The sequence below is a fragment of the Rhinolophus ferrumequinum genome, chromosome 13 (assembly GCF_004115265.2).
Source record: "Rhinolophus ferrumequinum isolate MPI-CBG mRhiFer1 chromosome 13, mRhiFer1_v1.p, whole genome shotgun sequence".
NCBI classification, from domain to species: domain Eukaryota; kingdom Metazoa; phylum Chordata; class Mammalia; order Chiroptera; family Rhinolophidae; genus Rhinolophus; species Rhinolophus ferrumequinum.
The window spans coordinates 18,061,313-18,088,916 of NC_046296.1; the positions used below are offsets into that span (position 1 = coordinate 18,061,313).

The following is a 27,604-nucleotide window of genomic DNA, read 5'->3' on the forward strand; positions in this document are numbered from 1 at the left end:
GCTTTCCTTCTTTTACCTCCTAAAACGTAACCTTCGATAACTGTGAATTTTAAATTATGCAATCTAAATCATTATTTAAATCGTGCACATTTACTACTCTGTTTCCCCTGCTCCCCCCCAAAAGACCCAAAGCTAATTAATTGGGTGACTTTGGACAAGTCTGTGCATTTATAGTATCTTATGAGTGTCAAGCACTATTATGAGAGCTGAGAATTACAAGGGTGAATAAGAGAGACAACCAAGATGGCACAGTAGGTAAATGCTGTGTTTACCTTCTCTCACAAGCACATCTAAATTACAACTGATCTACAAAACAACCATTATAGAGAATCACCTAAAATCAAGCTGAACTGAAGCCTTTCAACTAAGGACTTGCAGAAGTAGCCACCTCCAGACTGGTACGAAGGTCAGAGTCGTGGAACAGGCTGGTCCCACACCCGCGTGTGACCACTAAAGATCGGGAGGGCTATGTCAGTGGTGGGGGTATGCCCCATCCCATAAAGGAGCGAGAGATACCAGCCCCATCCCTGCCCAGGGTTCCAGTGCTGGGGAGACAAGTCCCCATAATTTTTGGTTGTGAAAAACAGCGGAGTGGCCGGCCCGGTGGCTCAGGTGGTTGGAGCGCCGTGCTCCTAACGCCAAGGTCGCCAGTTCAATTCCCACATGGGCCAGTGAACTGTGTCCTCTACAATAAGATTGTGAACAATGGCTCTCCCTGGAGCTGGGCTGCCATGAGCAGCAGAAGTCGGTGAGGACTACCATGTGCTGCCAGGAGTGGCCGGTGGCCAGTGTGAGTGGCTGGCGGCCAGAGTGAGTGGCTAGCAGCCGGGGTGAGCGGCCTTGAGCTGCTGTGAGGGGACGACCGACGACCGGCGACCGACTGCCTCAGCTGGGGGGTGGAGGGGAGCGCAAGGCTTACCAGCATGGGCCAGGGAGCTGTGTCCCACACAACTAGACTGAGAAACAACGGCTTGAACTGGAGTGGGGTAGGGGAGGCGGAAGAAGGGGGTGAAAAAAAGAAATCATCTCTCTCCTATCCACACTATTTACTTGTCTGCCCCCACCTGAGGGATCATGCACAACAGACCATGAGCAACACCATCTTTTCTAGGCTGCCTTAGAACACTAGGCTCAGCTCATAGAAAGAAAAACACAGGATCGACTACAGCTTTAAACACCTTCCTAGATGTGGCTTAAGTCAGAAAAGAATAGCCAACACAATAAAATTGGTAGGGTGAGGCGACATGGGAATGTAATCATTTCTTTGGAGTATAACCTGGCACTCCAAATAAAAGCTCTATTATCTTCACCTGAAAGCTTTTAGGGCACAAGGAGGAAGTGAATGGGATGACCCACTTAAAACAGCACCAAAAGAACAGGTGACTTCACAGCCCTGGACGACGGCAACAGGCAGGCAAAAAACACTGAACAATTAAAAGTGAACTGGGACACACCTTCGATGGTAGTACATCTCAAATTCCATTTTCCCCAAACAACCAGACCTTTTAGTCAGCCTGTTTAGACAATGCTTGATCAAACAGATCACTCTAGAACATACACAAACAAGTTAACTGTTATTTTATTGTAGAGAAAAAAATATCCTGAAATATTTGTTAAATAACAATAATTCCTGACACAATCATTCTTCAGGGTTTTCAAGCCTCACCATTTGGTCACACATACTGAGCTGTCCCTGGCCCTTGTAATAAACTTCATTAATATTGCCATAAACCACAAGAAAACCCAAAGATTTTCTGAATGGCTTTCAAATTTCTGCATAGATGCCCTTAATTAGTCCAAAGGTAAACAATAAACAAGTTGGCAGAGAAATTAGGTGAGCTGAAAGAAAAAAACTGTTAACTAGTAACTCGAGAACAAAGAATATATAAGTGTTCACTATACCATTCTTTCAACTTAACTTTTTAGTTGCAGGCAGACTGAAAAGTTGCTTTAGCATGATAGTGCCATTTTCCAGACTTGCCTAAACATATATATTCAATTATTTCTTTTCAAGCCAGAAATGGAAAGTCAGTTCTCCCCCAGATGATACTCACTTTCTATTCTGTCTAAAACAGCTTTCAGAGCTTTCTGAAAAGTTTAAATTAAGGGGCTACAGTACACTGATGCGGTTTTATAGTTCTTGACAGGTGTCTGAGTCAAACTCTCATCGAAGGTCTGTGATGGTCACTGCTCTGTCCACAACGGTCACGTGGCTGCAGCTCTGCAAGAGGGAAAAAGGGAAAGTCCTGGAAAATTCTGGAAAGTCATTTTTTAAGACTGCTTACTTAAAACACTCATTCTGGCTAGTCTCGTTCCCAGTCTGGAAGCCAGGCTGCTTACTTAACTGGCAGTTATGGTAAGGGGTGTGGAAATCATTACTTTCGCCAATCCCTATCTTAGCCTGAATCAACATGGGCCCATATATTCTCATTTATTTTTAAAATGCATCTATATTCTAGAATCATTCATAAAGTATACATTTATCTAAAAGAACCGCTGAATTCATTGCAGTTTTTTTTGGTTACTATGTGAACCAGATAATAAATCACACCCACTCTCACATGGGAAACGATAACTTTTGACATGCAAAGGGGTCTTCGTAACTGAAAACCTCGGCCTTTTGGAGGGATTGTGCAGCCTCTGTTTCAACATTCTGGTACTTTGACATTTATTATATTCTAAGGCAGACTAACCTATTTGAAGAGATGCATCAGAAAGTTCTTTCTCATGATCAGCTAAAAACTGTCATTCCACGAGGTCTTAGTTTTATTTCTGGGAGTCATTGGAACTACCCCCAACACCTTTTCATACAACAATTCTTCCAACACTTAGTTAATTCTCAGATCCTCCCTGGGGTTTCTCTTCTAAACGTCCCCAGTTCCTTTTATGAGACAAGGTTCTGAGTCCCTTTTCCATATTGGTCACTTTTCAGTGAACCCAAAAGCAATAATAATACTCCATGGCCAGCATGGACTAAAGCAATGCTATAATATTAGATTTTTTTTTTTAATCATATTGGATTTGAGAAGCAAACTGAAACATACTGATCTTATCACCAACTGAAACTTTTTATTCTCAGAATACAACTTAGGGGAGAAAAGCATCCTAAGAAAGTTATAAAAATCCCTATTATCTAAGCAAAACTCCAGAATCAAATATACTTTACCTATCTTAAGTGGCTTTTTTCCTTTGATTTCAAATCTCCTATCGAAGTATAGGCTTAGCAACTGATGTTGATAAAAAAAAAAAAAAACAACTAACATTTAATAAGCCACCTTACTGCACTAGGTACTTTCTGTACATTATTTCATTTAATCCTCTCGATAACCCTACAAAATAGGTATTCTTATCATCCCCACTTAGAGATGACAAAGCTGAGGCCCAGGAAGGTTAAGTAGCCCAATCAAAAACACACAGTCCGTAAGTGGCAGAGCAAAGACTCCTAACAGCTCCTATCCCACACTGCTTCCCACGTTATATCCTTATTAGGAAGATTTGGAAAGATAGGTGACAAGGCTAGGCTTCTATGTGGGTCAGGAAGTGTAATGCACCTCATCAGCCCTGACTGTCCTCCCTGCTTGAGGCACAGCCCTGCTGTCTCCTACACAGATACATACACAGAAGAGAGGTGGATCCTTGCTGTGTGGATGAAATCCTTTCTGGCGACAGGAAGAAATCTCCTCAAGTCCATGGTCAGTTAGTTTAAAAAATCCAGTTCTGAAATAACAAAAATCAGGCCCAAAATCAAGCAAAGGTGGTCCTGCAATCCTGCGCGCGCGCGCGCGCGCGCGCACGCGCACACGCGCACACACACACACACACACACAGCAACAGGGCAGAGCTCATTTTGAGACAGATTCAAAAGTGTTCTGGCTCATAGGTCTCTTCCCCGCGAAGGAATCAGAGTTAGGGAATGACTCATTGCTGCCACCACACTAACTTTGCTGGGAGAAATCATAGTAAAGAACAGGTTTAAGAATGAAAAAGAAGTTAACATTGAGATAATCTTTTCACTTTGATATTCTCTAATCTGACATCAATCTCTTAAAATTCCTACAGCTTCACATCAAACATTTCAAATTTCATATGTCCTTTTCTTAGAAAAGCAACTAAATTATTGCTTGGATATCTTTTTAAATAAGTATAACAGATTTATCAGGATATGGGGCTTAAAAGGAACTTTTAGAACAATCCTTTTAGAACTTTAGAACAATCCATTAATACCACAATCTACATATTTCACAGAGAACAAGGCCTTAAGAATAGAGAGCTTGTCCTCGGAGGCTTTCCCCCACTATCTCCTTGTGATGCCCTGAGCCGCGTCCTGTGTACTTACTCCTGGAACTTGGGGGAGCAGACAATGGCTATCGACTCCGGCAACATCAACTGGTAGGAGCAGTGAGTGTGCAGGTCAACACTGGAAAGGAAGGCAGTCTGTGTGGGATGAGTCTGAGAAGAGAAAAACGGTGACAGACCCCCCTCATGAGAATACACAGCCATGAAGGAAGGTAGAGTCAAATAGCTCTCAACAGCTGGCACAACGGCCTTGTCAAGTACAAAGCCATTTGCAGCCATGAGGGTTACACCTGAAGTTCATAATAAGTAAAGAACTTCCTTTCCAGCATTGTAAATAAGTACAGTTTAACATGAGTATGTGAAGAGACTTATAATTTCTAATTGACCATCAAGACTTATTTAGCTCCTCACAAGCTCTCTCTATACAATGGAGAGTTGGCCGTTATGGAACAGAAGGTAGATGCTGCCCAATACTGCAACATGGTAGAAGTCAAGGACTTAACAAACCACACTTAGATGAATGATTCTTCTTCCTGATAGAGGCGTTAAAAGGTCAAGCATGAGTCTGGGGCTCTAAAAGAAAAAGTGGCAAAACCTGTCCTTTGGTTAAAGCGTAACATCCACGGATATGAGAGGCAGAGGGTGGCTGGGATTTCAGCAGGTAGTTAAATCACACAAAGGACACTGTCTTATTTAGGAAAAGGACCAAGATATTGAAATGTAAGGGTAACACTTAAAGCACAATCTAAATGTGCATTCAGTTTCTCTCATTTGTTTTCAATTAAATATATAATGTCTTATCCAGCACATACCTTGCATACAAATAACAACTATATAATGACTTATGTTCATCATAGAGGGGGTGTGATCTTAGATAACAAGAATGGGAAAAGAAAGACCCAATATGACTCGGAAAGACCGCCACTGTTCACTGCAGAAAAGCATAGAAAATAAATACGTGTACTTGACCAGTGTTTTTAAATCTGCTGTGCAAAACAGGAAGCTCCTGAAGAGCTTGACAAAAGCACAGGCTGCTGTGCTCCGCCCCTGGAAATACCCCTCCTGAGAGGGAGCTCTTCTTTTTTAAAAAGCTCACCAAATGATTCTCATGTGCTGCCTTGTCTGAGGAGCACCACTCCGCAGAACGCTGTGAGCAGCTCAGGTGGAAGAGGGCTGCAGGACAGGAACGTGGTAGCTGAGTGCTGACAGGAAATCCACACACACGTCCTCACAGGCAGGTAACAACTTTGGTGACCACAAGGGAAAAACAGTTTCTACCTGATAATAATATGATCCTATAGACTGCGAGGGACAAATGGCCCGTGCCAGCACATTTCATCCCACGGTTAGGAATTCTAACTGGGAACAAACGAGGCCAACAGAAGCCAATCTAGGCCTCTGATCTAAAGTTGGGTTAGCTAGAAAGACAGTGTGGAGACACATAGCAGGGGCTCAATAAATAACTGTTAAACTAAATGAAAAAAACTTGGCCTTGAGCCTCTGTCTCCCTCTAACTACTATGCCTTCTCTCTCTCCTTCCCTTCTCAGTTTTTTTTTTCAAATTATCACAGTTATGAAATTTAATATTTATACACTACTATTATCTAATGCTCAGTTCACATTTTAATTTTAATAATGTCCCCAAAAAGGAGCTTTATGGTTTGTTTCCATCTTTTTACATTTTTATTTTATTGACTTTTTCTTAATAGTTTCAGGTGCACCATTGCTGTGGTTAGGCATTTATATAATTTATGCAGTGATTCCCCCCGATAAGTCTAGTACCCATCTGACACCACACATAGTTTTTACATTATTGGCTATATTCCCCATACTGTACTTCATACCTTCACAGATTCTTGAAAACATAGTTATGCCCACTGTGTCCCTCATGCTGGAGACAGAGGAAGGCATTTTTATGAAGAGAAAACAATACACCAAAGGAACGGAAATGAGCAAGGGGAGTGAATGCTGAGGGCGGCCTGGGCCCTCAGCGGGAGTGGAGCGGCCACAGGAGCGCACTGCTGGCTAAGTCAGGCTGAGACCACATGAAGGCGTGCCTGGAATATTGGGTTGGAGGTAACACAATAGTTGTGATCAATACACAACCATACAAAGCTTTCGACCAGGGAACTTGGTTTGTATAATAGGTAGCAAGGTGGAGAAGGAAGAGCTGATCTTTTGCATTCTCCTCCTGCCAATTGGAAGATATGAATACACTGTTGGGTATACTTTTTGTTTGTTTATAATCCCAAGTTAGGAAGGAATAGTACAGAAATATCATGGGGGAAAAATATCAATTTAGGCCCTAAATTTGTTCCCAGCTGGGCCCTCACTGCTATTAGAAATCCTTTTATTCATTTGTGACTAAGTTCTACCTAAAGTCTAAACAGTAATTACTTCAAACTTTCCCCCATCTCCAGTTCCTAAACCCGTCTCCCTCCCGTGGGGGAATGGGTCTAGACTCCGACCTTGCTGAAATCAAGGTCACCTAAAACCAGTTTCCTCAACCTCCCCAAATATAACCCCGAAAGTCTCTCTGGATCTTCCTCTCTTCTTTCAATTCTGTCTCTGAGAAATGCATGTTTGCTCCCCCACGTGAAGATGAGCGCCCCTTTTGTATTTTTGATTTGAGACGTTCCTACCTCCACATTACCTATCTGTCCTGCCCCTACTGGCTCACCGGGCAATGAAAATACTCAGACAGCCACACACAAGAATGTACGTAAGCCTTAAAAATGTTGAACAAAAGAAGCCAGACACAAAAGAATACATACAGTGTTTCCCTGAAAATAAGATCTAACTGGAAAACAAGCCCTAGCATGATTTTTCAGAATGACATCCCTTGAACATAAGCCCTAATGTGTCTTTTGGAGCAAAAATTAATATAAGACCTGGTCTTATTTTTGGGGAAACGCAGTATTATGTACTTATGGTTATATACCTATGAATACCTACTGTTGTTATTTAAGATTTATGAAAATATTCATATGTATGGCTACACAGCCATATGATGTACACAGTTATTCTATTACTTTCATATAAAGTATTTCTAATGGAAAAAAAAAGAGTACATATTATATAATTCTATTTACATAAAGTTCAGAGCCAGGCAAAACTGTAAGCTATCGCATGTAGGAAGACACATTTAGGTGGTAAAACTGAAAAGGCAGCAAAGGATTTCCAGAAGAGTCAGGAGAGGGATTACCTGTCCCTGGGAGGAAGTGTGACTGGGCAGTGCACGGCAGTGGGAGCGGCTCCGGACAACGTTCCATTTCTTGACCTCCGTGTGTACAAGCGTGTATACACAGATGTTTGCTAAATGATTCGTAATTCAGTTTATGTATTTTCTTATATATTTCAAATATAAAGGGTTTCAAAAAAATAGAATTGAAGCAAAACACACGGTCAAGCCTTTCACACTAAACCATAAATCAGGCAACCTTTCTGTCAGCCTGGCAACTCCTTAATCCACCTCCCATCTTTCCTTTAGAGCTGAGCTCTTCAAAAACTTAGTGTGCATTTTACTATCACCACAACCTCAATCCCCATTACTTCTTTTTTTTCCTCCCCTTTTTCCACCTTCCCCCGAATCCAATTTAAGCCGTTGTTTCTCAGTCTAGTTGTGTAGGACACAGCAACCTGGCCCATGCTGGTGTTATGAGCCTTGTGCTCCCCCCACTGAGGCAGTCGGTCTGTTGTCTGACCTCCGGCTGCTGACCGCAGCCAGCTCCAGGGAGAGCTGTTGTTCACAATCTAAGCTGTAGAGGGCGCAGCTCACTGGCCCATGTGGGAATCGAACTGGCAACCTAGGTGTTAGGAGCACATGGCTCCAACCACCTGAGCCACGGGGTCGGGGTCCACCGCCCCCCACCCCATTACTTCTTAAACCCTTATAATCTACTCCCACCACTGTTTAAAACCTACAAAATCGAGGTCATCAGTGATTTCACTAAATCCAACAGACTCATCCAGGTCTTCATCATTCTGGAGCTCTCTGCAGCATGTGACATAGTTAACATCCTGAAGTTTCTTCTTCAAATGTTCCTCCTCCTTTGGCTTCTGTGCCTTAACACTACCCTCACGTTTCTCTTACGTCTCTTCACTTCCTAACTGCCTACTCCCTATAACCCCCTGGCTGGCCTGTGCCCCACAGGGCCAGTGAATCTCTTCGTGCTCTCCACTCTCCTTTAGTTCCAAGGCCTCCAAGGTCAGCTCTGTGCAGAGGTCTCCCAGATCTCCTTCTACCTTGGCCTTGCTCCCAAGTTCCAGCCACCTCTCCAACTGGCTCACCAGTGCCTTAAATTCAACATGCTCAGAACTGCACACACAATGTACAAAGTAAGTTCTCTTCCTTGAGCCCCTGCTTCTGCCTATGAGATGATCACTGCCACTCCCATGAGTCAGGCCCCAAAGCTCTAAGTCATCACTGACTTTTACTCATCATCCTCTCTTACTCATTCCCACATCCTCTGAATTTACATTCATCTCCTCCCCCCCAAATGCACTGTCATCACCCTAGCTCACATTATTAGGAGATTTTTATCATCATTCTAATCTCTTAAATGATCTCCCTGCCTTGACCTATCTTAAAACTACCTTTATTTTACATTTTCTGAAGTATGGCTTTGATCATATCATTAACTGCTCTACTCAAAATGTCAAATCACTACATTGTACACCTGAAACTAATATAATATTGCATGTCAACTATACTTTAAAAAAGAAAGAAGTCATCATGAATACAGAAAAAGAAACCGAAAAACCAAAAAGACTTTAAGAGTTCTCCACTTATTAAAAAGGAGAACTATTCTGCCTGTCCACCCAATGTATCATGTTAAAGCTCGTCTATTACCATTTCTTGATAAGAACCATCAGCTCCAGCAAACTGGACCACTCGATGATGACGCAGGAATGCAGTCTGCTATTCCAGTGCTTTCCCTTCCTTATGGAACTCTCCCTGGGCCCATCTTGTCAAAATTTCAGTAAATCACAAGAAGTGTAATGCTTCCGTCCTCTGAATTCCATAGGGCTCTCTGTGCAGCTCGAGGCACTTGGCACATTCTGCCTTACGGGAAGAGTTGTCTGTCTGTGAGTCTAATCTCCTTAATGAGACTAAAATCGTATCTTACTCAAATTTGTATCCCCTGGCAGGTAAGGAACAAGTTTTCATCCCTGATATGCTATAATGGGGGATGCACAACAGTAATTAAGCTGAATAAAGGACAGAGGCACATGGGACTGCCTCGCAGGTCAGTGTTTACCAAATTCTAACATTCAAGTGTGTGTAATCTTGCCAAATCCAGAAATGAGCCGACTTGTTTCTAAGTAACCCTGTCACACAACATGAAAAGCAGCTTGGTCTGTGACAGTGAGGGATTGAAAAGGAATAGAAAGAAAAATTTAGAAATAATCTTTAGGGATAGAATTATATTTCACCTGAATATTACCAAAAGATTACATAAGATATGCGGATACTTAAAAATCACCTATATTGGTGGCCCTTCTTGTTTACATAAAGGTATGTGCTACTTTAAAAAAATCAAATGCAAGCAACTAAATTAACTTCTTTGGCTAATTTAAAATATTTTGACTTACATACTTTTAGAAACATTATCTGTATGAAGGTGTAGTCAATGTCCACATATATTCTAGGCCAGCATCCCAACACCATTCACACTCCAGGGAAACTGGTACTTTAAAAACGAGTTTGTGAGATACCGCCTCACTCCTGTCAGAATGGTTATCAAACAACAGGTCTTGGCGAGGATGTGGAGAAAAGGAAACCATCATGCACTGTTGGTGGGACTGCAAATTGGTGCAGCCACTATGGAAAACAATGTGGAGGTTCCTCAGAAAATTAAAAATAGAACTACCTTATGACCCAGCAATTCCACTTCTCAGTATTTATCCAAAGAAATCCAAAACACTAAATTCAAAAAAATACATGCACCCCTGTTTACTGCAGAGCTAATCACCATAGCCAAGATATGGAAACAATCAAAATGCCTATCAATAGACAACTGGATAAAGAAATTGTGGTACATTTATACAATGAAATATTACTCTGCAATAAAAAAGGATGAAATCTTACCCTTGCAACAACATGGATGGACCTAGAGGGTATTATGCTAAGTGAAATAAGTCAGACTGAGAAAGACAAATACCATAGGATTTCACTTATGTGTGGAATCAAACAAACAAAACAGAAATAGACTCATAGATAGAGAAAAAAAACTGATGGTTGCTAGATGGGAGGGGGTTGGGGGTGGGAGAGAAGGTGAAGGGATTGGAAAATACAAACCAGTAGTCACAACATAGTTACAGGAATGTGAAATACAGTATGGGGAATATAATCAATAATGTTATAAAGATTCTATAGATGGGTATTGTGTAGGGTGTCAGATGGGTATTGGACTTATCGGGGATCGCTTCACAGATTATACAAATGCCTAACCACTGCGCTGTACACTGGAAACTAACATAAACTAATATTGAATGTCAACTATAATTAAATATATATATATTTATAGTCACGGGACATAAAGTACAGCATAAGGAATACAGTCAATGGTATTGGAATAGCTACGGTATGTACGATGTACAATGTCAGAGGGGTAGTAGACTTGGGGAAATCACTTTGTGAGAGGTGTAAATGTCTAATTATTATGTTGTTTTGCACACCTGAAACTAAAAAAAAAAAAAAACCCCTACTATTTGCCAAAAAAAAGGATCATTTCCATTAAAAAAGTTTTTCATAAAAAAAATGTCAAAGCCCTAAGTAGTTCCCAGCAGTCAATACTGGAGTATAAATAATCAAGTATGCTAGGGAAATCAAGTCTGCATCCAAGGGAGGGGAAAAACAATCATCTAAATAATCTGAATATGATTCACTTTGCTCAAAGAAAGCAACTAGCAGTGTGTTTATAACATGATGAAAGAAGAGCCTAATCCTTGGAGAGCTGGGAACTGCTTACGTGAATCCAGCCGAGTGTGATGAGGCGCTGCTGATCCTGTATGAGGAAAAGCTCTTCTTCGTTCTCTGTGTTGCAATAATCAGACCCAGCACTTTGCTTGGGGATGAGAACATGGGTGATGGTAAATTCATTCCTCATCTGCCAAAGGAGAAAACAGCTCGTCACAATTCCCTGGCACTGATGCAACCTCCTTCTGTCACAGCAGTGGAAAGGTAAACATCTGTATAAGTGAAGGCCCCTCCTACCCCAGGCTACATCTTGCTCACTGAGCCCCTCACCTCTGGGGTTCGCCAACTTCCCTGTTTATGTGCCTTGCCTGGGGGTGCTTGCAAAGCCACAGATGCCCACAGACCTTTGGGAATCTCCTGTTGCAGTGAAATGCATCTACTCGTGTTTCTTGAGAAGCTCCATGTGCAGTACCACTTCTCTTCCTTTGCTCGTGTCTAAAGGAGTTTCCCTTTCACTGCTCCTCTAAGTCTTCCTCCTCCGTTAAGACTCAGCCTAATGCGATTCCACTTCACCCATTTGTTCATTCAGCAATTAGTAATGGGTTCTGTAAGTGGCTCCATTCAATGACCTTTCCTTCCTCAAAATTCCTAGTGCTCTTATTGTACACACTACTTAGCATGCTATTTATCTTTTGGTGTATAGCTCCCATCTCTCCAAAGTGCTGGGGTACTTTTTATGGACACATGCTTTGTGCCTTACATATTTCATATTCCCAGGTCCTACCCTAAAGAAGGTGTTCGAAAAGTGATACACAGGTAATGACTGGATCTTCCTATGAAGTTTAGAATTAGGTATTTCTTACTAGTAGCATTAAAAGAATCAGTTCAATAGTAATCAAAGGACTCTGAAAATCAATCAAATACAGGGTCACCAAATTCAAAGGGATACTGCATTTTGCTGTCCACGGTCCCTTCAGCAGAGGGGTCAGTGCAAAGAGTAACTGACTCTGGACATCTTCTCTGACTCACAGGAGGCCAAGGGGGAAGAAGCAGTCTCAGCTCAGGGAAGTGTTTCTTTTTACCAGTTTTCCACAGAGAATTCCACATGTCTCTACTCCCTGCGCAGTGTTGGCGCTGGCTAATTGGAGAAACTGTGGACAGAGCCTCCCGGGCACCACCACGTGGCGCAGTCCGTCGATTGTAGGAGCTGTAGTGGAGAAAGGGGAACAATCTGAGACCACGGGCAAAGCCTCCCCAAGCAGACTCAGAGCTGACAGCCCTGGGAGAGCAATGCCAAATCACTGCTCACCCCACACACCAATTTCAGGCAGTGAGTGGGACTCTCAACCTAAATGGCAAGAGGAGAGGGCTATCAAGTCTCTTCTCTAACCTCTGGCCATAGCTGTTGGGAGTACATTATTTCAAGAAAAGAAAAGAGGCTTTAATCATTCAAGTTAAGACAAGAATAAACTACTACTTAAAAGAAGTTTCTGAGCTATTCAGAAATTCTGTCGCCATCTAATACAAAGGATTTAAAAAATAATCTCATTCAACTAAATTTTCATTTTTATTTTAAATCTCTCTTTTTTCTCAGATAAGAGTATCAAAGAGTATGATTTTCAAAGAAATAAACCAGGATATATTCTAGACAACAGAAAGTAATTTGGGTACCTACTTACCTCTAAGTTAGTTCATTTAGAAGAAAGTTAAAGTGATAAAACAAAACAAGAAAAATATTCTGGTCCTGAAAAAAGTCATACATGAACCAAGCAGCTCATCACCTGGTTCAGATGCCAACAGTGGACTCAGCCCTGAACACTGGGGAGAAACCCTGTGAGAGAGCCAGCAGGCTAAAGTCAGGGAGCATTGCTCACAGTCGCAGTTCCATTAAAAAGAAAAAGTGAAAAAGCTGGAGAGGTAACGTCAGAGCAGGAGCCAAAGAGTCACGTAGGAGTCTAAGGACGGGATATGAAGATTCTAATTAAGCTTTGGTACAGTCCTGTCCTTTCAATTCAATAATCACTTACCAAGTGCATACCAAGTAGACACTGTGCTCAGTCCACAGGGAACACAAATAGGAATAAGACTCAAGCCCTAACCTGCAAGAAGTTAAAATCTAGTTATTGATAAATGACTACACTCTTAGGTAATGATTTCAACTGTATTACAGATGATAAGAATTCTAGGAGTTTTAAGACCAGAATTAATCTGATCGAAGGGAAGGAGATCTGGAAAAATGTGAAGAAAAGTAGGGAAGGCAGAGATACAGAAAGGAGATTTGAGGTTCAGGGCAAGTGTTAACAGACCTCTTTGGTCAGATAGTCCAGGAAGTGTTCTGGGAATGTGAGAGCTCAATTTGACCAGAGTAGTGAAGACGTGTGAAGGAACAGTAGTAAGATAGAAGACTGCTGGCACGGGGGAAGAAACCCCAACGCCAGGCGTCAGGGTCCAGCACCCCCTGCCCACTCTTACATTGTCTCTTTAAGTGGATCTTCAGCAAAGCTAACTTACTTAAATGACCACTTGAAAGCTTGTTCCTACACCAAAAGATCTATTCAAATAACCAAGGTATTCTTATCATTTTGCAGCTACTGTTATTTTCTCAGATGGTCAATCACTGGCGAGGGGAGGCAAGACTGTCAATAGGCTGTAGGGCTAGACTGAATTATCACCGACTATATACGATATATTTCCCGACTAAGCTCCGTAAGGATCAGAATGCTTTCAGGGCAAGCACAATTCAGTTGCCCCTGGCCCCCAGCTTACTGTGAAAGTCAGTGGTTAAATTGCAAAGTGGTACGATAAATTTCAAGTTTCCTTTACAAAAGGCCAACACTGGTCTCTAGTTTTCTGAACATTTCAAATCTCTGTATAACCCTTCAAAGTTGAGGGTATGATTTTCAAGGACGTTATTCGTGCTTCTGAAAATCGACCTGGGCTCAGGTAAATGATATGGTTCAAGTGAAGGCCACTTTGATAGTACAGGCAACGTGGTCGGATGGTCATATTGATCAAATGGGTTTCTGTGACCAGAGCCTAATGACTGGAATCGTGGGGGTAATCTTAGGCTGAATGGCCTAGAATGACACTCTGTTGGCTGCAGCTGAAATGGAAGAGGACGTGAGCAAAGGGACTCACTACTTTTAGAGTTGGTCAGTGCTCCAGGTTTCAAGGATCTGTCCACCACAGGTGGCTTGGCAGGCCTCACAGTTGTATGACAGTCGGAAGGCTGTGTGGGTGCGACAGGTGCAGTGGGGGACACATCTAGGGAGGGCTTTTCCACATCAGGCACCAGAGGGCCACCTAGGCTGGGGTCCGTCTTCCCAAACTCCTGTACAATTTTCAGGCGCTCTTTTTCTAGCTCCTGGTTCCGGATCATCTCCTCAAAGGCATGGAACTGGTCCTGCTCCAACTGTTGCTGCTTCTGTTGTGTTACCCTCTGTCTTTCCTTTTCCAGCTCCTGCTGGATGGCCATGTTCCGGGCAAATTCTTCCGCTTCCTTCTTCTACAAGAAAAGAATAGGAGTTAGGCTAACACTCCAGTCAGGCGACTTTACACCTTTACACAGGAGGACAAGGCTTCTCAGGGGGAGATTTCCCAAAATGTACTTCTGCTCTGGCCTGATTTCCCCACACAGAATCCATGCTTCCCTCGGTACCTCTCCAGACGTTGAAGAGTGGCCATTCCTGTCCATCTAGCCACTGCATACCTATTCTTCAAGGGCAGTTCGAGTCCCATCCTCTTAGGACCATTCCCAATGACTCTAACTAAAGCATTTTCTTCTTGACCAAACTCTTGATGCAACTTTTGTCTGCACCTCATAATTGGTATCATACAGTTTTATTCTCTATCCGTGCCATGTATACATTCTATATCCCAAGTGAGTCTATAAAATAGAACCAAATCCAAACTTAGACTGGCTATGTTGGGGGTCTCTATGGAATATTAACTCCGAAATTTTTCTGGTGACCAGTTCAACACAGAGTGACATTTTTAATGAACAAGAAATAGCAAGTAATAATCTCCTTCATTAAGGTTTTCACTCACTGGATGCCTTAGAAACATATGCCTCGTAGCTGTTCACCTCTCTGCTGATTCCCACCGCCAGAGTCCCTAACAGAGCTCGGCAGAGCTACAAAATAAGGCGGAAGTGCCTGCAGCGTGTACTCACAGCTGACAGAGCACTGACGGTGTCTTGGGAGTTTCTCCACGTGCCAGAGCTGACTCTTTCTAACAAGAATCATTTGAAAATGGCTTTTAAAAAGTCAATTATTTCAAACAGGTACAGCCTGTTTCAGGTATAACCAAATGTGAGTCAAATCCGGCATATTCTCTGATCTGAAAACCTATGTTTTAGTGAGAATTTTCATAGTTCTTAGGTTCTCGCTCTAGATACAGCAGACAAGCAATAGATTTTCTGTCCCTTAAGTTACCCTCATGGACAAGCAGGCTAAACCTGTGTTAAAATTCTCAGCCTAAACACTTGTGTTTTACTTTTTTGAGTTTCTGGACTTTGCCAAAAAAAAGTAAAGCATCACGTTAAAATCAAAGGATCTGCAGAAATATCATATTATAATCACAGGGCACAGCCTAAGAAACCAAAATGATTTCCTTTTTTTGTTGTTGTTATATACTTACTTTTTCTTCATTATATTCTGCATATTCTTTGGTATATCGTTTTAATAGCTTTGCCTTCAGCTCTTCTGCTTTAGGAAATGCAATCTCCTTTAATTTCTGAGACACACACACACACAAAACTGAGCATTAGAACAATTCCCAGCTAATTAAGTAGAACAGTAAAAAAGACATGTCAAATTTGCAATGGCAACAATGTTTCCAAATATGATTTAAAATAGCCCACTACTGTACCATACCTGCTACTTCATACTGAGCTGGTGAAACGGCCTCATACCCTATTGCAGGATTTGATGCTCAGATGCAGACAGTACCACTTTTACCTTGCAGTTAGTGTGTGCCGCTTTGAAAATTTTAGATGGGCAACAGTGAAAGTGAAGACCCACCTTTAATGTGTCTTTCTTTTCAGGAATGACAGCCAATTTGTAATCACGATGCTTTGGTAGTTTCTCAATAAAGAGCCTAAGGGGACAGATCAGAACGATTATGATACAAGGAAAATGTCCACAAGTCCAAAAGACGCTGAAGGAATGCAACTGCCTTATACCGTAGCCACTGCATGACGGGTTTCCAGATGTGCAGGGGAGGGATAACAGGCACATTCAGACAGGCCAGGTCCCCCAACCATCTCTAACCCTGTAAAGAGCAACAGAGTGTTTCCCTCTACTCCCAAAGCAGGCCTGCAGCAGCAAGCACCAGACTCCTGCAACAACAAAAAAGCCTATCCTGTGCCCAAAAATGTATCTCCAAAGAGATTCTTTTCTTGTTGAGACGGTGACAAAATTTCAAAGGAAAGGGCTTCTGTCACAAATCATTCTTCAGAGAACAGTTTGGCAGCCAAGGGCAGGAAGCTAAAAGAAAACCCACGTTCTACTTCTACTCCTCCTCTGTGACCTTTAACTTTGGCTTTTTCTCTTTTGGGATTTGTGTTCCTTCAAAGAAGAATACTCTTTGCATCATATTAAGCACTTAGACAGTACATGCATTACATGTGCATAATATGTGCACATTACATGTGGAATGTGCACTATGAGATCTGATGAAAAGTGCTGAGAGAAACGTACGTGCTAGATATTCTCTTTCAGTTCTTGTCCTTGGCTGTCAAGCTCAGTGGGAAAAATAAACTGACTCAATTCCCAGACCTCTAACATTTAGGACGTCTGCTTGGGGCCATCCCCAAACAAGTGGAAGTCCAGCATCTTGTCAGAGCCCAAAGTGGTGAACCCAGGATTTCAGTGCCAGCAGGCCAGCTCCAGAGTCTACTCTTTTAAGCACTGCTGCACACTGCCTCCTGATGGCTCCTGGGAAGTTCACAACTGTTGGAAGGGTTCTGAACAAAGGGGTCTTTGAATAGAATTAAGTTGTAACAAATATAAGTTAAGACCCAAAACAAGTAAATTGAGGGTAGCTGGCCCATGGCCCTAAAATACTCTGCTGTAGTTGGGACTGACTCTTTTCCATTTTCTGCCCTTGGGAAGGAGAAACAGAGGAGGTAGCCTCGGTAAGGGGAAAAGAAGATCTCCCCACCCTCAAACAAAGCCTCTATAAATTAGACCTCCGCTTTCAGTTCTATATCTGGCACGTAAAAATTATATTTCAATACAATCTGACAAGACCCCTCAGGCAGGGAGGAATTCTAAAATCAAAATGATTCTAAAAACCTTCCCTTTGAGTTCATGAAAAAGATATAAAATAGTTTCCTTGACATCTATATTTAAAACAAGTACAGATTTATTTGTTCAACCATGGAGTCCTAAGAGGATATTAAGATAAATAAGACACAGTTCTTACGTTCAAGAGACTTATAATTCAGTAACTTTCTCACCTTGGCACTAAAGACCAAGGTGCACGTGAATACCTTTTCCTTGTTTCAACAACTGTTGTCCATTTTCTGGATGGGGACACAAGGGCAGAAGGGTCTCTTGAAAGCAGAGAATGGGCAACATAACCCCCTTCCCATCCTGGAGGAAACAGAACTTAGTGGTTAGGAGGGCAAGCTCCGGAGCCACCCTGCCCAGACTCAAATCTTGGCGCGGCCATTTACTAGCCACGTGACCTCAGGCAAATTACTTAATCTTACCATCCCTCGGTTTCTTTATAGGTATAAATTATATATACGGACAGAAAATAGTACCACCTGCTAGGGTTGCTGTGATGCTTAAAGAGATAAAGAAATAAAGTGCTGAGCACAGGGCCTAGTACACAGCTAACATCTACTACATGCTTACGTGATTGTTTATACTCATAAACAAACAAACAAAACATGTGAGCAAGAAGAATACGTGAAAATGTTAATACTAGGGTTAGAAACGTTCTAGGCATAGAAGAGCTGTGGCCCAGGTGTATACTGTTCTCTGGAGTTAGATCTGGTTGCAGCCTGGAGAGAGGAAATGTACGAAAACAAAGATGTATTGGCAAAAACACAAGGCAAACAACCTCACAGAACAATGGAAGAAAAAAAGACAAGAAAAGTGAATACAAAAGGTGAATAAGTATATGAAACGGTACTCAACTTTACTTATAACGAAAGAAATTGAAATTAAGATACCATTTTCATGTATCAGATTAGAAAAGGCTTACAGGTTGATTATAACCAATGTAGGGAAATGGGTGTCCTTACACACTCTTAACAAGACTATATATAATTTGATAATATTTTTTTCCTAGGGGAGGGCGGGGGGGGAGACAATATTAAAAATTTTAAATGTGTATATCCTTTAAACTCACAATTCCATTTCTAGGAATTTATCCTACACAATAGTACAAAGATATATGTATAAGACTATTCAATATAGCATTGTTCACAAAAGCAGGGAAAACTGAAAACCTAAGTGGCTATCAATAGAGGATTATTTAATAAGTTATGGTGTACTCAAATGTGATAAAAAACATAATCACCTATTCATTCATTCAACAAATATCTATAGAGCATCTACTATGAGGTCAAGCATTGTACAGGCTGGGGATTTGGCAATGAATGACAGTCACAAATTCTTCCCCAGAGAGTATACATGACAGTGGAGGAACAGACAATAAACAAAACAAAAATTATGTATATAATCAGTACAAGAAAAAGTCATTAATAGGAAAGGGGAACAGGAAGTGAAGGGGGGCTGAGATTTTAGATAGGCAGCTAAGGGTATCACTGGAAAGGCAACAGGTAAGAAGGATGCGGAGAGAGGGAGCCATGGAGAGGTCTGGAATGAGACGGTTCCAGGCAGAAGAAACAGCCCTGAGGCGGAGTGAGATAAACCAGGACGTCCTGACACGGAAAGGTAGGACTGTTAAGAAAGCAAGTTGTAGAACAGAATATATTGTATGATTTCATTCATGCTTTAAGGAAAAGGGATAAATGTGAGCCCACGTGCTTGCATGGGCATAAACATCTCCTTCTACACACAAGACACATAACAGTGGTTATCTCTGGTGGATGAGGCTTTTTACTTTAATTTTTCCCTTGCTGTTGTTTAAAAAAAAATGCTTTTAACCATGAGCAAATATTAATTTTGTATAAAAATAACCAATTAAAAAATTTAAGCAGAAATTATGTAACATGAATGTACTAAGGACTCTCATTTCTTCCAATCTTAAAAAGCTAGTCAGAAAAATAAGCATAATCACAGACGAAGACCCTCTTTAGCCTATAAGCCTCAATCCTAGGTGGCCATTTTCAGTGCAGGTGACGAACCATTTTCAGAAAGCACGTTTGTGTTACAGGAGGCTCACTCACCAGACAGGAATTGCTTAAGTCCTCTGTAACTCCTTTCTATGTAGCCTAGTCAATGACCATAAAAAGCTGTGAAAGAATCTACTGCCTGGATTATTGTCTGTGCTCAGCATGAAAATATGTACTGCTTTCATCTGCGGAAGATCCTTCTATACTGGGGTCTGCAAAAGGCAAAGCATTCCTGCAGCAGGGAAAAGCTCTGCGGGGGGACATGTGCTGGAGATCATTAAGATGCCAGAACTGCTCCAGGGAAAAGAACAAACATGCCTTTTAAACTCCTGAATTAAAGGATCCACAAAAGGTCTAGAACAATGACTCCCAACGGTGGGGGAGGCAGAGGAGTGGTGAGGTAGATGCCTGCCCTCCTCCTGCCTCTCTCTTCAGTTTAATAATTGCCAAACGGAGCCATTGTTACCGACAGGAATAGACCAAGCAAAATGCAATAGAAAAACAGACCAAGAATACTGAGCTAGAGCTGTTTTCCTACTCTTAGGACTTGTCAGTTCACAGAATCAGAATTAGGGTCTTGAGGATATCTCAAGAAAAATGAAGGTAGCTACATTGATTGATCCAGGTCAAGTCAATCCAACGAAGTCCCAAATTAAACCCTAAATCTAACAAATTAAGTGAAAAGGCTGCTACATCCCACCCCCCTTCTCACTCAACTCTCCTCCAGGCCTACTTCATCATAACAAATGGTCTTATGAGTGGAACTATATACAGGGACAGACTCCCCATATAGTCTTGCTGTTAACACTAACATTCATGAGATAGGGTGGGGGTAGGGCCTCCAAGAAAACCATTAACCGGGACCAGTAAGTGAGACAAGGAAACCAACCAGAACTGGCCAAGACCGAGATAGCAAGAGTCCCCTCCGAATAACCTCCAGCCACATTATACAGTCATTGTAATACATCTCCAAGCTAAACGACATGCCCACCTGCTCCATGACACCTCTGGAGAGGACCATATAAGGACAAAAAAGAGGTGTATCCCAAATTCCTGGAAAAACCCACCCCTTCCGAGAACTAATAAGAATATTCTTCCCCTTATTCCCATATTAAAAAGCTTAATGACGAAAAGCCCAGCCATGAGGAGGATGGGGCTGTCTCTTGCCTACAGACAGTCTACACTCTGCCTGTGGAGTGGGTTCCCTCACGATAAACTACTTCTGTTCTTTTGTCTGGCGCACACTTGCATTCTTTCCTGCGTGAAGCCAAGAACGCTCCTTCCTGCAACATCTGTCACTCAAAGTAACGTTACGTCACAGAAAAACACCAATGTCTTAAGAATCCATGTACTCTTAATCCTACCCCTCTTGCCTATTTAGGAGTTTACTGCTACCATTAGACTCTCTCTTTTCTGTAACACCAGCCTCTCCTCCACAGGATCTTTGCCATCAGCAAATAAGATGCTCTATAATGTCTCATCTTAAAATATATACCACACATTCATGTCCACCTTGGCCCCCTGCAATTACTTTCTCATTTTTCCACTTTATTTACTTCCTATCCAAACTTCTACTAAGAGTTGTCTATGCCAGGTCTTGGCAAACCACGGCTAGTGGATCAAATCCAGCTCACCACCTGTTTTCGTAAATACAGTTTCACTGGAACACAACCACACCCACTTCATTCGTTCATTGTCTGCGGATGCTTTCACCCTACAAAGTAGAGGTTGTGACAGATTAAATGCCTGCAAAGCCGAAAATATTCACTATGTGGCCCTTCACAAAAAGTGTGCTGTCATATACTCACTGTCTCCACTTTCTTGCTGTCCATTCACCTTTCAACACACCCTAATCTAGTGTCTCTTTAATCCTAGTGAAATTACTTACCAAAATCACCAATGACATCATGTTGCCAAACCCAAATTCTCACCCATTTGACCCATCTGACCCAGATGGCTCCTCTCTTGTAAACACTGGTCTCTTTGGCTCCCAAGACACCACTCTCTCCTGAACCTCCTCCTACCTCTCGAACTTTCTTTCACAGTCTCCTTTGCTGGCCCTCCCTCCACTAACCAAGCACAGGGCTCAGTCCTGGGTTCCTTTTCTCATTCTATAGTCTCATTAACAAGGATTCTTTATCCTTTTATGGGCTGTGGATCCTTCTGGCATTTGGTGAAGCCGATGGACTCCTCCTCAGAAAAATTTTTTTTAAAGATATAACATACAATAATACAAAGGGTCACAAAAGAAACCAATGCTAAAATACAGTTTTTAAAATACAAAAAATTGTGATGTGTGCTTCTTTATTAATGAATTGTTAGTGCATTAAAAAACAGGATCTAGTCATGGGTTTACTAGCTCTGCACTGTAATTCTGAAGTAGTAATAAGTGTAAATGCTACCTTGAGATATCAGCAACAACTGTAATGTGATATGAAGTATCTTGATTTCTATTGGTGACAAAATTACAAATACAGGCATACTTTGTTTCATTGTGCTTCGCAGATGTTGGATTTTCATCAACATGATCCTCCACCAGCAAAAAGATTACAACTCGCTGAAGGCTCGCTCAGATGATAGTTAACAATCTTCAGCTATAAGGTATTTTTAAATTAAAGTATGCACATAGTGTTTTTTAGACATAATACTATTGCACACTTAACAGACCACAGTATAGTGTAAACATAACTTTTATATGCACTGGGAAAACAAAAAGTTTGTGTGACTCGCTTTATGGCAAAATTTGCTTTACTATAGTGGTCTGGAACCGAACCCTCAATATCTCTAAGATATGCCTATATCATTAATACTACTACCATTTGAGGCCTATATTAAAAATGGAAGGAAATGCTAAATTTCAGGTAGAGGTAGTACACATAATAAGTTTTTCCCAACCAAATCCATGGACCCCGAGTTCTATCACTGAACCCCTGTGGGGTTTCTGGATCCCAGAGGAAGAACCTCTGTGCTAGAAGGTCTTAGTGGTTCTCATGGCTTCAAAACCACTGTATGCTGAGGACTCCTCTGTTTGTGTTTCCAACCCAGATGTCTCTGAGTTCAGATGGAAACATCCGACCTCCTACCGGACATCTCTACTGGGATGTCTCACATGAATCAAACTTAACATCTTAACGTCCAAAAAACCCAGACCTGAACCCTTGAATTTACGCCCTGCCCAACCCCTTTCAACACCACTCTCCCCATCTCAGTAAATGGACAACCACATTCTGAGTTACTCAAGGCAGAAACCTGAGATTAACCTTGATACCACTTTCTTTCCCAAACCATAAGTAAGTCCCATGTACTCTACTGCCCGGACACCAAATCCATCTGCTGCTTTCCAGGCCACCACACGCCTTCAAGCCACCAGCCTCCTTCCTGAACCGCTGTTTCCTAACTAATATCCCTGCCTTCTCTTAACACTCCCTCCACTATTCACCACACAGCAGCCAAAATTTATATTTTTAAAATGTAAGATTAGGTTACAGTCTCACTTAAAACTTTCAATGGCTTTCTATTGCTCTCAAGATAAAATGTAAATTCCTTACTGTGACCTCTAAGGTTTTGAATGATTCCGCCCTGCCTGCCTCTCTGACCTGATCTGGAGTCATTCTCCCTCCTCACCTGCTGCACTCCAAACACAATGACCAACGCTACTGTATCCTTCAAGTCTTGGTTTAAATCTTATCTTCTCAGACAGACCTTACCCTGACTACTCTATTAAAATAGATATTGGTTATTCTCTATCACAGCACTCTCTCTGTTGCTTTCCTCATTTTGTGACTACATATTTATTAGTTTACTGTTTGTTGTCTTCTCCTAGAACTAGAAAGGTACACCAATAAGGGCATGGGCCATTTTACTTACCATATATCCAGGACCTAGCGCACTGCCAAGTAGATAGTGAGTATACGCAATATATATTTATTGAACGAAAATGGTCCTTGTCGTCAAAGCACTTTCTATGTGCGGCAACAGGGCCCTTCAGAAAACATCTGGTAGAGTCATTCCCGGATTCTACTGAACTTTCCCCAAAGAATTATGCTTCTGAGTCTCATTCTGGAAGAACTATCTACGAGATTACTGGAAGTATACAAGAATACTACTTCTATCAGTAGCAAAGTATATGAAGAGAGGGCTAGAAGCCAAAGAAACATCTTAGGAAAATAAAATTTGCACTCACTGTGCCAAGGAATGAAAAACTCAAAACAGCAAGGAGAGGCTGAAAGTAATTATAATTCTATGAAACTTTATCAACATTAAGGGCACATGACAAGGTGTGACAGCATGGAAGAAATGCAAGATCTTTGAGGAAACAGGCACTACTTCTAAACTTAAAAAAATTAAAAAATAAAAAGACAACAATGGTCCGTTTTCTCCTCTCTAAAATTACAATATGAATCCTAGGGAGTCCACTGTTAACACCTACTTTTATTTAGAGCACTGGTTCTCAACCGAGGCAATTTTGCTTCTCAGAGAACATTACGTTAAGTCCTGCAGACATTTTTGGTTTTTACAACTGGTGGGGAGGAGGTGCTGCTGGCAGCTAGTGGGTAGAGACTAGGGATGCTGATAAACACCCTACAAGGCACAGGATGGTCCCCACATATTATTCAGCCCAAAATGTCAGTGATGCAAACACTGAGACAGATACCCTGCTTTAGAGTAGTATGTGATCAAAAACTTATTGTGATACAATTAATATACATATATCATCTCTGGGAGAATATATGGGAAATTAAGAGTGAATGTCTCTGGGGAAGGTAACTGAGGGTTTGGGGGAACAGAGGAGTAGTGGGAGACTTAGTTTTTAAGAATTTATACCCTTTTGTACCTTCTGAATTCTGCACCATATGTATGTGTTACCTGTTCAAAAACCAATAATAAAAAATAATCAAAAAAATAGTCATTATGCTCAAGACTCAACTCACAGAACATTACTAAAAGGAAAACAAAAAGAACAGGACTGATGGTCTAGAATGAATCCTGAATTAAGAGTTGGAAAGTCTGGGTTTTGTCACTCTAAACTGTGGAACAAAGCATATCCCTAACCCCTGAGTTTGTTTCCTCACTTGCAGCACGGCAAGATGGTGTGCACTAATCAGTACACACAGAACTGTGAGGATCACATGAAACACTGCAGGTGAAATACTCTATGAACTAGTAAGAGCCACACTCATACATTTTAATTATTATTTTTTTATAAGGTCCTGGTATTATGAAAGAACAAGACTAGGAATTATAAATGAGGCCCTTAACATTATTCCTTTCTTAAATCACACACATCATTTCCTTATCACTGAGGCTTTAGGAGGTGTTCCCTGTTAATTATACAGAAATCTTCCATTTTTTGCTGCCTACGCTAAGATGCTAAACAACTCAAGGGAAAGGTCTTCCAATGAGCCACACAAACAGTAGGTGGTCAATTCTTATTTGATGAGTCGCATGATCATGATAAAGGCTAAGAAAAATAAAACTATTTCCTGAATCACTCAGTTTGCTACAAAATAAGTACAGATGAGGAATTTTGGCTCTGCAAAGCCTTCAATATTAATCCTATGATTGGCTGCCTTGATAGATGAGAGATGACTGGAAAAACATTTATCCATACAAAACATGTGAAGTTTAACCACCAACTCTTGCCTAACAGCTGGGCCACGTGGGCACAATCCAAAGAGCTAGGTCTCTTACTCATGAAATGACTGAGTCATGAAAAGAATACATTCAGTACTCATGCCTTTGAATGTCAAGGACAGCTAATATGTAAAAGCTGACGGCAAAAATGATTAATGCTAATGATGTTGTGAAGTTCTCTAGCATTAGCAATTCTGGCAAATAAATGAGCACAGGAGTGAGGCATCATAGGTCACCAGAAAAGAAAAAAGAAACTGGAGGTGTCTTACGTGATATACTTGTTATAGAGGATGAAAGCATGTTCAATGTTGCCTTCCTCAGAGTAAATGGATGCCATTCGGATCATTTCGACTCCAGAGCGGAAGTACCGACGGGGTGGAATGTCTTCATTTATCTCCACTGCGCTACCCATCTGGGAGAGAGCCCTCACCCGGTCTTCGGGAGGGAGGCTCACATCTCCATGGTCAGACATCAGGACCAAGAAGTTCTGAAACAGAAGAGAAAAAAGATGGCATCAACATAATGGCCCACATCATCCCAGTACAACTTAGCACATTGTGTGTTTATCACACAAACCTCTACCTTATGAAGACATGAAAACTACCATATGCTATGGCTCATATTAAGTAAGGTCCTTGTCCCACAAGAAGGCTGAGATCCTCGAGGAAGCCCGTATCACAATGATAAAATGATTGGCAGACTCAAAAACCCACGATCAGGTGATACAGGACTATAATTATAATGGGCCACAAGGGGTTCAGTTCTACACTTCATGCTAATCATTCCGTCATTAGGTGGCCTTGCTGTCAGCACTAGAAAAGGAGGGACAGCACCTTATATTTTTTGCATTATTTCTCCTCCCAGTTACCCACTTCCATCCACTCCAGTACCTGGCAGAGCGTACTCAACGAACTTTGATGATGATCGTTAACTGACTTCAAGTTTAATATTTTTGTTTAATCTGAGAGTAACTGATATTTTTCTGTGGTGTACTTTTTCATATTTGTGCACAAGGTTAGTTAGGGGAACTGGTCTGGGAATGAATGCTCATAATCTTACCTCTACTCACTAAATCACAACTCCAGTCTATGTTTCATCATTCATCATATCAGGGCAAGGAATTTAGATCTCGAAAACAATTTACTCAAATCTAGCTTCAAAAACTAAGCACTCTCTGAATAACAAAAGAGCACAAGGTAACTTGAAAGCAAAAAACAAAACCAACAAAAAACCTGGGAGTCTTCCCTCCCTGCGTCTCAAACTGCAGTAATTCTACAATCTTTCTAGATAGTGTTGCTGGGGGAGTCACATTCCAGCTTCTAATTAGATATCACTCAACATCATTTCCAAAAAGAGTCTGGGTATTTAATACACATTGAATCACAGCACATCCCAATCAGCACGCTCTAGAACATACAAGCTACGGTAGAATTCATTTTGGAATTCAAGGCCCTATGTCAACTGGCCCCTTTTTGTCTTTTCAGTCTTAAATCTTACTCCTCCCCAAAACAGATTGTTTGCTTAAGTCAGGATGCTGATCTGCCCAGAAATCCTCACATTTCAGTTCCATTTGTCTATCAACTCCTTTCCTGCTTCTCCACTCTCACCCCTCCTTCAGAGACAGTTCTATCTCTAGGTCGCACTTTCTCCATCCACCACGCTCTTTCTAAAACATCCTCGCTAACAGTACAATAGCTGTGGCTAATACCAGGGATGCAGAGGCATTCCATCTCCCACAAAGCCTTTTTAGGGGCTCAGAAAGCAACTAGGAAATCTAAAACCTCCTCAAGTTGTCTAATTAGTAGACTCAGTCCAGGGCCCCTTAAAGCTAACTGAAGCCGAGGATGCTTGTTGCACCTCAGTACCTCTCGGGAGAGGATCTTTTGGGTCGAGAATGCAGCCCCCTCCTGAGGCCAGCAAGTGGTGCCGGGTCCTACAGGGCCGACTACCACTCCACAGGGGAGGCGAGCCTCCGCAAATAAGGGGGAGGACGGGGAGATGTCGTGAAGGGCTGAGGGGGAAAGATGCAGAGGACAAAGGAAGTAGCAGGAATGAGCCGAGGGGGCGTATGCAGCGGACAGGGACCTCCTGACAACTGCTTGAGGCCCCCTTCTTGAGACACTCAAGCCCAAGTTGCCAACCCCGGGCAAAAATCATCCAAGATTTTCGGGTCTTTCGAGTACGAGAGGCGTGGACGCGCTGGGCCTGGCTGGCGACCGGAGCCGCCAGGGGCCTCGCGAGCGGCGGGCCAGGCAGGGGCCCGAGGGAGGCGAAGGCTGCAAGCCCCACACTCACGACGGCTGCTCCCCGTGAGTCCGACCACGCTCAACGTCGCGGCCCCACCATATTCCCGGGACCCTTCCCCACCTGTCCCTGCGGACGGCACTCGTAGCTTCCGTGAACGTCACATCCGGCGCCCGCCCCGCCCACTCCCGCTGGTC

At 42.0% G+C, this 27,604-nt stretch overlaps 1 protein-coding gene across 1 annotated transcript; it reads right to left on the reverse strand.

The window, feature by feature from the left end:
- Window positions 1-1,563: 1,563 nt before the first annotated feature.
- Window positions 1,564-27,604, reverse strand: STAMBP (STAM binding protein). The gene is made up of 10 exons (XM_033124366.1): window positions 27,531-27,604; window positions 25,433-25,650; window positions 16,240-16,315; window positions 15,857-15,952; window positions 14,357-14,723; window positions 12,301-12,425; window positions 11,271-11,408; window positions 4,337-4,449; window positions 3,618-3,717; window positions 1,564-2,221 (listed from the first exon to the last, which is right to left on the reverse strand). The coding sequence occupies exons 2-10, from the start codon at window positions 25,633-25,635 to the stop codon at window positions 2,165-2,167; spliced, it is 1,275 nt and encodes a 424-aa protein (XP_032980257.1). The 5' UTR covers window positions 25,636-25,650; window positions 27,531-27,604; the 3' UTR covers window positions 1,564-2,164.